The sequence below is a fragment of the Oryctolagus cuniculus genome, chromosome 14 (assembly GCF_964237555.1).
Source record: "Oryctolagus cuniculus chromosome 14, mOryCun1.1, whole genome shotgun sequence".
NCBI lineage: Eukaryota > Metazoa > Chordata > Mammalia > Lagomorpha > Leporidae > Oryctolagus > Oryctolagus cuniculus.
Window position 1 is genome coordinate 6,657,626 of NC_091445.1, and position 12,688 is coordinate 6,670,313.

General features: G+C 48.6%; 1 protein-coding gene across 4 annotated transcripts in view; it reads left to right on the top strand.

Annotated features, from left to right (window-relative positions):
* Positions 1 to 12,688, top strand: part of VCAN (versican) — a 106,477-nt gene that overhangs the window by 18,943 nt on the left and 74,846 nt on the right. For all 4 annotated transcript variants that reach the window (XM_008261907.4, XM_070056399.1, XM_070056398.1 and 1 more), the window contains exons 4-5: positions 492 to 666; positions 753 to 880. In XM_008261907.4, the coding sequence (XP_008260129.2) occupies positions 492 to 666; positions 753 to 880 (303 nt within the window). The remainder of the gene's footprint in view (positions 1 to 491; positions 667 to 752; positions 881 to 12,688) is intronic.

Consider the following 12,688-nt stretch of genomic DNA (forward strand, 5'->3'; position numbering starts at 1 on the left):
ATATTTTCCTAGGGCAGGTGAATGCTTCATGCAGTCATGTTGGGTTGGCCCTGGGTAAAACTCAGGCAGGGGAGTTGGTCTTCTGCCACCTTCCTTTCTCTGTGTTCTGCAGAACCTGTTTCCTTTTTTTGGGTGCCCAGTGTTCCCTTGGTAGCCTGCTCATCGCCTGTAGTGAGACCTGCCGTTTACTCCTTGCGATTGGCAGGCTTTCATCTCTGTCTTGGGGTGTTCACATGTTAACAGGAAAATCCTGGCCAGGAAACATTCCAGTGGTATATACCAGGGGTGGTATATATCCAGGGGATATGCCTAGATGGATGTCCTTGTTAGAGCTCCTCAAACCGACATGTAGCATAATGCTATATAGAGTCAAAACCAGAAACTGGCGAGGTGCTATTGCTATGTTGCACATTAATTTGAACTAGTGCTCCCACGTGGAGCTGCGCACCGGGCAGTAAGCGGCTTGAACCTGCCTGTATCTCTCTTTGCAGGTGTCGTGTTCCACTACAGGGCGGCCACCAGCAGGTATACGCTGAATTTCGAGACAGCTCAGAGGGCCTGTGTGGACATCGGGGCAGTCATAGCAACCCCTGAGCAGCTGGCTGCTGCCTACGAAGATGGCTTTGAGCAATGTGACGCGGGCTGGCTGTCTGATCAGACCGTCAGGTGAGGGTCCGGGGACGCAGGCTTGTTTAAGTCATTGCTGGGGCAGCGAGAAGAACATGCTGCTTACTTGCCCTGTATTTCCCCAGATACCCGATCCGGACGCCCCGGGAAGGTTGCTATGGAGACATGATGGGGAAGGAAGGAGTCAGGACCTACGGGTTCCGCTCTCCACACGAGACTTACGATGTGTACTGCTACGTGGATCATCTGGACGGTAAGATGCTTTTGCCTCCTCTCGCTTCGTCTCCCTGAGAAAATTCGGGCAAGACCAGAGGCACGTGGGGATGGAGCAGGTCTGCGTGCGTGTTGACTGCAAACAGCAGCATTTTGGTTCAGTGACTGTATGATTTTGTGGTAAAATAAACTTTAATTAAAGTGGAAGGGGAAGGAGCCGTGTGTAAGTGGTCGTGCAGGTTAGAGAGGTCTAGGTTAATGGCAGGTTTGCTCACAGCCGAGCTGCTCCTGGCTGGCGTCCAGTCCACATTTGGAACACCAAGAATAGAAGGCTCGGAGGGCGGTACCTATTCTAGCGAGGACTTCAGGTAAAAATCCTGGGGACAAACCACTGGGATCCTACGTCTGGATAAACACCCCCAGGGAGCAGTTCTGTCAGCTAGCGCAGGAGGGACGTGCACGCTTCTCCTGGCTGCTTTGTGAGAGGAAACTCCTGCACACTGCGTCACACCAAAGACACCTACTGTGTGGCAGGTGTTCTGCTGGTGTCAGAGCCGTTGTACACCCCTCTCTCAAAGGTGCTCGGCATCTGGTTTTTTGGGTCATTTTCTCCTCTGCCTGAGTTCCAGGCTTGAAGTCAGCTACGAATTCAACAATGCTGATGGTTTTTAAAAAGCACAATGAAGTTTTGTTATAAAAACACGCAGAATAGGGGTTTCTTTGACCTTTGAATTGGATTTCCATTTGTGTTAGCAGGTATCTTAGGAGCCCGGATTCATAAATAGCAGCATTAAATTGAATCACACCGTGAATGTTGGCTGGGTACACGTAGAATAACTGCAATTGTTTTTTATGTGTACAATAAGGAGGTTGGACTAGATGGTTCCTCCCAACAATTGCATTCTGTGATTCCGATGTCTGTGGTTAGATTGTTTTTGGAAAGATATAGGTAAGATCTAATTGACCTAAGAGATTTTTACCAAAGACTTTGACATTTTGAAATGGTAGGCACTCAGGTCCAAGTTCATGGCCTGACCCAAAGACACGTAAGCATCTCAAGTCAGACTCCTTGATGGCAAGTCAGGCTTGTCTGCTTGGGATGCCAGTGCCAGGAGACCCCAAGGAGAGCCTGCTGTGTGTCTGCCCCCAGTTAGGTCTGGCAACCCCCTAGAATATTCCTCTCCAAGGCTGTGGGCCCCCAGCTCCAGGTCAGGTCTTTCAAGCCTGGGGGAGGCTTATGCAGAAGTGTGGCCAAACCTGGCTCTCTGTGAGACCCTTGACTGCACCTGCTGGGGGCTGGCTCCAAGTCACACACCCAATGTCTAAGAACTGGGCTTTGCCGGAAGAGTAGCTCGGAGGATGTGTGCAGAGTCCACTGCGAGGAAGGGTTTACTGGTCTGGCTAGAGTCCTTTCTCACCTCCACAGACATGGTCACTTCTCAGGCACATGTGATATGTAAAATTAGTGGGCCAGCGCCGCGGCTCAATAGGCTAATCCTCCGCCTGCGGCACCAGCACACCAGGTTCTAGTCCCTGTCGGGGCGCCAGATTCTGTCCCGGTTGCCCCTCTTCCAGGCCAGCTCTCTGCTGTGGCCAGGGAGTGCAGTGGAGGATGGCCCAAGTGCTTGGGCCCTGCACCCACATGGGAGACCAGGAGGAAGCTCCTGGCTTCGGATCAGTGCGGTGCGCCAGCCGCAGCGCGCCAGTCGCAGTGGCCATTAGAGGGTGAACCAACGGTAAAGGAAGACATTTCTCTCTGTCTCTCTCTCTCACTGTCCACTCTGCCTGTCAAAAAACAAACAAACAAAACCAGTGTCTGTCCCCAGGGTCGCCAACTCTATACGGTTACTTGGGATAAATGCTGCACGTATCGGATCACTGAGGAACTGCATGTACAGTACAGAGTAACTTTAGTTAGGGCATTTATGCCAGATCAGCAGATTTTTAAATAAGATTTGTTTATGTCTTTGAAAGGAAGAGTTACAGAGAGAGAGGGAGAGACAGAGAGAGAGGTCTTTTTTCCACTGGTTCACTCCCCAAATGGTCGCAATGGCCAGGGCTGAGCCAAGCCAAAGCCAGGAACGAGAAGCTGCATCTGGGTCTGCACGCTGGTGGCAGTTGGCCAAACACTTGGGCCATCTTCTGCTGCTTTCACAGGCCATTAGCAGGGCGCTGAATCAGAAGTGGAGCAGCTGGGACTCGAACTGGTGCCCATGTGGGGCGCCAGTGTCATCTGCTACTCTATAACACTGGCCCCCCAACCCCAAATTAGTAGAATTTGAACCTTTTTGTTTTAATATGCAAACATAGGAAGAGAACAATGAACGAGTCAGTAAAATTTCATAAAAGTTTGACGGTTCTGCAGAACATTCAGTGTGTGTTTACAGCAGCGTGGTCCTGGGAATCTTTTCTTCGTTGTTTCTTGGCTCTTGGAATAATAAGCAGCTTTTTGGACACAGCGCTTTTCTCTCTTCCCTTGGAACTGGACAGGGACAGGTAAAAGCGGAGCTTTGGTTCGATGATGTTGGAGGACGATCACAGATCATTCCTCCAAGCTCTCTCCCATCCCTGCACACGAGAGTGTGCCTTCCCTTAGCAGAAATGACCGTGGCGTCACTGTGGATTGATAAGCATTCTCAAGGGAGAGTGGACTGTATACAGCGCTGCTGTTTTGGTTGCCCCACTACAGAAGATTATTTGAAAGTGCGGCAGAATTCTTCATAAGAGTTATTGATTGCTGCATTCGTGGGTCTAATAATTCCCACCCATGTGTTGCTGCATTTTGGGGAGCCACATGCGTGTTTTTGTGAGATGTTGCTGTACTCAGAATGCGTGTGATGACATGGACATAGATGCAGTGGTCACGAGCCACGATGCGATTACTTTAGATCAGAAGTGACACGATTCCCGATGCTCTAATGGAAAAGTCAGCTAAGTATGAAATAAAACCCTGCTCAAAAAGGCGATTCATTTTGTATTTTAATTTAGTTATTTATCATGACAGATACTTGGTTGACAGAACGTCAACCTTCTGATTTTTCTCCTTTCTTTTCCTATATCCTATTTATCCCAACATAATGTGTTTCTTTATAAAATTAAATAATCACATTAAATCATATCATCATCTTTGGATGAGATAAATGAATCCGCTTCTTTTTCTAAGACAATGATTATAACACAGTTATGTAAATGCATACAGTATTCAATTTTATTTTAAAAAATACCTATCAGGTGTAATAAAGCAAGTAAGTTAGCTGTATCCACTAGCAAGTATTTGTGGTTTTTGTTTCAAGTTTTCTTTTAAAAAAATTTGCATTTTATTTGAAAAATAAAGAGACAGGTAGAGATGTTCCGTCTACTCATTCATTCTCCCAAATGCCTGCAACAGCCAGAGTGCGCATTAGCAGGAGCTGGGGACTCAGTTCAGGTCTCCTAAGTGGGAGTCAGGGACTCGTGTGTTGGACCGTCACCTGCTGCCTCCAGGCTGTGTGTTTGCAGGAAGCTGGGTTGGACTTAGAGCCAAACTGGAACCGAGGGACACCAGCACTGGGTGTGGGCATCCCAGACACTGACTTCACCACTGCACCAAACGGCCGCCACCAGCTTGTGTTCTTAGAAGTGGACTGCCATAGGCCGGTGCCGTGGCTCACTAGGCTAATTCTCCGCCTTGCAGCGCCAGCACACCGGGTTCTAGCCCCGGTTGGGGCGCCGGATTCTGTCCCGGTTGCCCCTCTTCCAGGCCAGCTCTCTGCTGTGGCTCGGGAGTGCAGTGGAGGATGGCCCAAGTGCTTGGGCCCTGCACCCGCATGGGAGACCAGGAGAAGCACCTGGCTCCTGCCTTCGGATCAGTGCGGCGGCCATTGGAGGGTGAACCAACGGCAATGGAAGACCTTTCTCTCTGTCTGTCTCTCTCTCTCACTGTCCACTCTGTCTGTCAAAAAAAAAAAAAAAAAGAAGTGGACTGCCATAAACAAGAGTGTCAGTTGTGAAATCAACAGCAGGAGTCACTGTGCACCTGCTCCCCATGTAGGACCTCTGTCCTTAATGTGTTATACCATGTGAATTAACGGTATAATGCTTGCAGGTGGGAGAGTGGTTATGGGGGGAAAAGCCTCTATAATCTAAAAGTTGTACTTTGGAAATTTATATTTATTAAATAAAGTTTTGAAAAAGTAGACTTCAGGTTATGATGACTTGTCAGACGCGATTCAGTAGTGGAGTACTATTAAGAAATTGGTGGAACTAGGATTCTGTAGGAATCTAGAAGTTCAGATATGTAAAATAATCCTCATTAAGATGCTTAATCTGTGTTTCCCCACACGGTAGGTTTGTGAAATGCTGAGAGTGTTTTCAAATACAGTTCAGGTGACTACATGGTGCCAAAAAGTAGGTAAAGGATTGGAATTACGGCTACTCCTTGATTTCTGATAGAGTCACATCCCAGTAAACCCATCGTAAGTTGACAGTGCGTTGAATGCTCCCGAGCCACTGGACATCCTAGCTTGGCCACCCAGCGCCTGTGGCAGTGGGGCGTTTGCCCTCACGGGACAGGGCTGGCCGAGAGCTGGACTTGTTGCCACTGCTCAGCATCACCAGAGGATTCGAGTGAGTGTCATTAGCCTGGGAATGATCAAACTCAGAATCCAAAACCCAGTTTTCTAATGAATGCTTATTGTTTCCCTGCCACTGTGAACTAAAAAATCGTAAGTTGAGCAGGGATAAATTGGGGGCCATCTGCGTTTAGGAGTGGTGAGGGCGGTAATGAGGGAGGCCTCTGGGAAAAGCACCTGGGTTCCTTGATACTAAGCCTAGGAAGACACGCGCTAAGTCCCAGCTGTGTCATTTACAAGTTGTGGGATCCGGGCAAAGCTTCAACCCTCAGCTTGTTTGTTCTTCTGTGAAATGGGCACGTTTCTTCATCATGGTGTGCAGATCGAATGAGATAAATGCCAAGCGTTGATTGTTTGTGCAGCACCAAGTATGTGCTCAATAAGTAATGCTTGTCCTTAGAGTTTCTGGCTCTGTGGGAGGATTTTTTCATGAATGGCTTTATTTCTACCAAATTCATAAAAAGAAGAAAGGAGTTAAAAGTTGCCCTCTATGAGTTAGACTCACTATAAGAACACTTTTCTGACAATGAATATTGTCAAAAATAGAAAAAAAATCCAGGGGCTATAAAATATGTTCTCTAGAGGTTTCTTTTTTAAAAATAATTTTTTATTTATTTTAAAAGCAGACAGAAACACTCAGAGAGACTCCTCTTCCACTGGTTCACTCCCCAAATGCCTGAAACAGCCAGGGCTGGGCCACACTGAAGCCAGGAGCCAGGAACTCAATCCGGTCTCCCGTGTGGGTGGCAGGGACCCAACTCCCTGAGCCATCCCTGCCACCTGCCAGGGTGTGCATTCACAGGGTGTGGGGATGGAGAGCAGGTGCAGGCTTCAAACCAGGTACTCAGTGTGGGATACAGGCATCGGGCACCAAGCAGTGACCTGACTCCGGGCCAAAGGCCCTCCCTTGGAATAGACCAGAGATGTTAGGAGAGCAGTGCTCAGTCTGCATGTGTCTGGGTTATGGGGCATTGACATTTATAGGGAATGACTAGAAATGCCAACCTCCCCCCACCACGAAGGGCTGCTTTGAATGTGACAAATGTAAACATTATTGAGGAATTAAAAATAACACCACGGGAAAATAAAAAAGTTCCTGTATTATCTCTCCTAAGTTTTTTGTGTTCTCTGACGATCGCTGTTGTCTTGTGTCGTGGTGTCTGCAGTCACTGAGTGCCTCAGAAGTCACGGACACACAGAAGTGCCCATTGCCGCTGGAGGGCTTAAGTGTTTTTAGGAGTACTTTGTGAGCTCATGCATTTCTGAGCTGAAAACTGGTTCTTTACTAGGAGGTCTGTGTGTCCAGTTATATGCATGGCAAAAAAAATTACAGGGACTGGTGTCCTGGTACAGTGTGTTAAGCCATGTGTGCCTGCGATGCCTGCCTCCAATGTTGCAGCACCAGCTCTACTCTTAGCTGTTCTGCCTTCAGTCCAGCTCTCTGCTAATGCACCTGGCAAGGCAGCAGAACATGGTCCAAGTACTTGGGTCCCTGCATCCATGGGAGACATGGGCAGAGTTCCTGGCTCCTGGCCTGGCCCAGCCCTGGCTGTTGCAGCCTTTTGAGGAGTGATCCAGTGGATGGAAGAGCCCTTTCCTGTCCTCTCTCTCTGTCATTCTGCCTTCCAAATAACTAAATCTTAAAAAATTTCTAGATAAGAGCATGCTACAAATCAAGGAATACAGTGTAAATATTGCAGCTAAAAACAGAACTCAAACTTTCAATGAATCTTCAATTCCTTTTTAATGAAATTAATAGGTTAACTACTTACTTGGTTTTCTTTTTAAGAAAATATTTTACTGTTTTAGTTTGAAAAGCAAAGAGAAGGAGAGAGGGGGAGAGACAGAGATCCCATTCATCCATTTTTTAGTCTCCCCGAAAGCCCACAGTGGGTGGAGATGGGCCAGGGCCGTAGCCAGGAGTTGTGAACTCAACCCATGTCTCCCACATGAGTGGCAGGCACACTGACACGAGTGCTCGCCTGTCGCCGCCCAGGATCTGCCTTAGCAGCAGCTGGAAGCATGAGTGGAGCTGAAAATCGAACCCAGGCCTGCAGCGTGAGGCGCAGGCGTGCTAGCCGGTCCGCTAAATGCCTGCTGCCTCCTTTTGTTTTCTTATGGTAGCCACTATTTATAAGAAAAGAATTGCTTCTTGTAGGCATCTCATTCTCCCTGCAGGTAAATTAGATGGTGGCAGTCAGGCCTCTGTCACGGTTGCCCTACCAAGTTCCCTCAAGGATGGGTCCACACTGCCAGGCTCGGGCCCAAACCTGACCACTCTTTTGTCCGGGAGCCTCCTGCCCTTCTGACAGGGCGGCCCCGGGGACTTCCATCCTGCCCTCCAACTGCCCGCGTTTTCTAGGTAGCCCTAACCTTTGGCTTCTGCATCACCCGGATGAGTTGCCACCGTGCCGTCCGATTCCCAGGCTTTGACACAGACTTCCTGCCACTCTGGACTCAGTTGTTGATGTCGGATTTCCTCCCGAAGCCCCCTGGATCTCTCTTACTGTACTGTTTGAACCTTGCGTGTGTGAACCTCATCACCATCCTCCTCCCTCTCTCCTACGGGGCCGTGTATTCTGGGAGGGAAGGAGCCATATCAATTCAACTTTGCATCCCCAATGTGTCCTTGGCACTTAGTAGGTGCTCTGTAGGTAGAGTACAGTGAGTGAGTGATGTCCCAGGTGCCCAACCCGCTCGTCTTGCTTTGAACTTGTCCCTTGCAAAGCTTGGACTTCTCCAGGCTTTGTATTACTCACTTCCCATTTTTCAGTTAGTTCAATTTCCTTATTAGTTTATCTCCCTTTACTTTTGTTCCCTTCCATGTAAATTGCTCTAGAAATACCTTACGTGATGAACGGGGCACAAACGAACCTCAAAAGAACACATAAATGACACATGCAGGTATTCGTGGCTAGCCTTGCCTGTCTAGCCCTGAACTCCCTTCTGAGTTCTGTACCTGTGTTTCTAGTTAATCCTTTTTGAGTCTGACCTCTGGTTTTGATTCTCATAAATAGTGATCAATCCTTTACCTGTCCTTAAAAGCACTTATACACCATCACCATGTCTTCCCCTTCCTCGCTGCTGTACCCTGATTTTGCTATACCCTGGTTTTGTGGTTGTTGTTGTTGTTGTTGACAACACCTTTTCTCCCAAGCACAAACTCCATCTGGTGTTCAAAGCCCTAAACCCTTGGGCCACCTGGTCTACCTTTGAGCCGTGTTCCCTTCCTTGGCTGGTGGCCCTGCACACAGGCACCCGCCCCTGCATAGGCCCTGCCCTCGCTGCTGCCTGCAGTGTTCTGGTCCCCTCGGAGGACACACACCCTCCCTCTTCCCACCGCTCTATCTTTCCTGGCCCTGAAAACCTCCTGCTTCCCGGCTCCCATCCTGGGCAGTTCTAGCTGACACTCAGCGTCTTCACTCCAGCTCTTACTTCGAGTTGATTCTTTACACTCGGGCGTTTCACGGTTTTCTGATTGCTTTGTTTTCATCAAGTATGAGATGTTGTATGTTACTGTTATTGCTCCAAAACTGTGGTGAGCTCCTAGAAGAGATCAGGCCATCACCTTCTGTATCTCCCCCAGCCACAGCCCAGGGACTGTTTCGGCCTTGGACATAAAATAGTCACCCATAATTACTTGGTGGCACTTGTGGAATTCCTACAGCCTTTGTGTCTTTTGGAAACCATCTTCTACCACCACCTCTGCATTCTCATGTTTGAAAAAAATGTTTTCCTTCACACTTACTGTTTATTTTACCATTATTAAATAACATGATTCTATTTTTTCTCTTTGAATTTCTCCTTTTACAATTCTCCTCTCAACCTTTTTTTTTAAAGATTTATTTATTTATTTGAAACTCAGAGTTACACACAGAGAGAAAGAGAGACAGAGACAGAGAGAGAGAGAGAGAGGGAGGGAGGTCTTCCATCCACTGGTTCACTCCCCAGATGGCCGCAACGGCCAGAGCTGAGCCGATCTGAAGCCAGGAGCTTCCTCCAGGTCTCCCATGTGGGTGCAGGGCCCAAGGACTTGGGCTGTCTTTTACTGCTTTTCCAGGCCATAGCAGAGAGATGGATCAGAAGTGGAGCAGCTGGGACTCTAACTGGCACCCATATGGGATGCTGGCACCACAGGTGGAGGCTTTACCCACTATGCCACAGCACCGGCCCCTCTCCTCCTAATCTTGATTTTAATTAATTTTATTTGGAAGGCAGAGAGAGAGAGAGAGAGAGAAACAGACAGACCTACCGACACAGAGGTCCCCCATTGCCGGTTCACTCCCCAAATGCCTGCAATAGCAGGGGCAGGGGCAGGCTGAAGTCAGGAGCCTGAAACTCCATCTAGGACTCCCAAGGAGGGGTAGGGATCCAAGCACTTGAGCCATTGCTGCTGCCTCCCAGGGTATGCATTAGTAGGAAGCTGGAGTCAGGAGTGGAGGCTCTCGGATGTGGGATGCAGACATCCCAAGTGGCACCTTATTCACTGTGTCACTTGTTGGTGCTTTCCCACTCTCTTCTATTGATATCTCTTAGTAATAGATCCCCTCCCCCATTGGATTGGTTCCCTTGCACCTGCTCACAGTCACAGGTGTGGGTCTGCAGTGCCCCCTGGTGTCGGGACCCAGGAGCGCTCTGTCACCTCTGTGACCTGTCCATTGCCTCCCTGTCATCCTGTGCCAGGCCCAGAGCCAAAAATAACTTTCCCGTTTTGCTATCTTATGATCTCCTGTAGATATGAAAAACTGACAGTTTAATAGAGGCCTGAATTTCATTAAATAGATCTTACAGCAGAGCTCAATTACAGCTTTTCAGACACTTTGGACCCAAGTCAGATATCAGATCTTGACATCGTGTGATTGCTTCTCTATAGATTCTCAGGTATAACATGTAATCTTCAGAATACTTCATGGGTGGGGGTTATTTAACAATTAGTGATTTGTGTCTTTATTGGGCTTATTTGGTTAAAAAGTTCCGTATGCAGAGTGGGCATTTGGTGCAGCTTGAGACACCTGTGTTCCACGTCAGAGTGCCTGCCTGCTTTGAATCCTGGCTCTTCCACTTCCAACACATCGTCCTGGTAATGAAAGGAAAAACCCTAGCAGTAAACGCCATGCCAGTTCCGAGGCGTGCATCCTATATCATTGTGCCTGAGCTCCTGCCGCCCACGTGGGAAACCTGGATTGGCTTCCTGGTGCCTGGTTCAGCCCCGGCCATGTGCTATTGTGGGCGTTTGTGGAATGAACTGGCGATTGGGATCTCTCTCTCTCTCTCTCTCTCTCTCTCTAAGAGAAGAAGAAAGCAAAAAGCCCCATGCTAGCCAGAAGAGATTCTTGAGTACTGAGATTTAGCAGATGGTTAAACCACTGAGTCAGGGGCTGGCATTGTGATGGAGCAGGTAAAGCTGCTGCCGGCCAGCATCCCACATGGGCACAGACTCATGTCCCAGCCGCTCTGCTCCCATCTAGCTCCCTGCTAATGGCCTGGGAAAAGCAGTGGGGGATGGCCCAAGTGAGGCCCCTGCCACCCATGTGGGAGACCTGGGAGAAGATTCTGGCTCCTGGCTTTGGCCTGGCCCGGGTCTGGCCATTGTGGAATCTAGAGCATAAACCAGTGGATGGAAGAGAGAACTCTGAATCTCTCTCTCTCTGTCTCTGACTTTCAAATGAACAAACATTGTTAAAAGATATTGACTCTGGATTTCAGAGCTTCCGTCCATATTAGCTGAGGTTGATGCCAGAAGTGCTGAAGACATTTTATTTGTCCCCTAGAACTCATGGAATCAGAGATCACAGGTGTGGCTACAGTGTTTACTGGAGGCTTTGGAAATGAACACACATTGCCAGGGATTTGCAACTGCAGTTACTTATTCTCTTTTTTTAAAAGATTTGTTTATTCTAAAGGCAGAGTGATGAGAGAGAGACAGAGTCGCACACAGAGATCTTCCATCTGCTGGTTCACTCCCCAGATGACTGCAACAACCAGGACTGGGCCAGGTGGAAACCAGGAGTCAGGAGCTCCATCCAGGTCTCCCATGTGGGTGGCAGGGACTGGATTGGAAGTGGAGCAGCTGGGATGTGAACTGGCACACCAGGGTGGGACGCTGGGTCGTGGGTGGTGGCCTGTCCCGCTGAGCCCCATGCTGGCCCTTGGAATGCCTGCTCTTTGAGTGTGGGATGGTGCGCCTGAGAGCCACTGAGGAAGGAGATCAGTTGTGGCTGCTGGCAGCACCCCTGCAGGACCCGGATGTCATTCTGCATGGTGACTTCAGCAGACGGAACAGGGGGTGGCTCCGTGGGTGGAGTGAGGGAGGAACCACTGATGGCGTGACCTCGTTATTTGACATGATCCTTGTGATCACCTGGCCAGCACTTTAAAAACAAAACCCATGAGGATGAGGCACCGAGAGGCCGGGTGATTGGCTTCGCCTTCTCTCCTGTTCACTGCAGCAGCTCACAGGGCCACTGAAGATTCCCCGGGGAAGTTCCAGGCAGCCCTGCGAGTCAGAGGGATGCAGAGTACTCCTTAGCCCCCCAGATCTCTGATTCCTCACGCAGAAAGCTTACAGTCCATGCTGGAGTGGTGATTGCTTTACAGTGGTTGCAACTTCTAGGGAAAATGCAGACGGTTGCTTCCCTTGTGGGGATCTGCCAGGCTGTTTTCAGTGCAGTGTACCATGTTACACACTCACCAGCAGTGCGTTAAGGGTCCAGGTTCCCCCATGTTCTTGCCAACACTTGGTACTCTCGGACCTTTTGTGCCGCCTTCCTAATGGGTGTGAAGTATAATGCCATTATGGTTTTATCTCACATTGATGTCTCTGATGGGTGATGGTACTCAGAATCTTTTAATGAGCTTGTTGGTCATTTATGTATCTTTTTGGAAAGATTTCTATTCAGAATCCAGGCACATTTTAAATTGGGTTATCTGTCTTTTTGTTATTGAATTGTGAGAGTTCTTTATATATTCAAGACTCCAGTGCTTTCTCAGGTATGTGAATTGCAGCCTCAGCTCCCATTCCATGAGTCATCTCCTGAATTTCTTGACAGCCTCTATTTTGGCAAAGTCCAGTTTATTTGCTTGTGTCTCTGCTATTGGGGTTTTAGATAAGGGAACACAGCCAAGTCCCTGACCGTGAAGATTTACCTCTGTGTTTTCCTCCCAGAGCTTTGTAAGCCTCAATTATTTGATTTTGATCTGTTTTGAGTTACTTTTGTATATGGTGTGAGGCAGGGTCC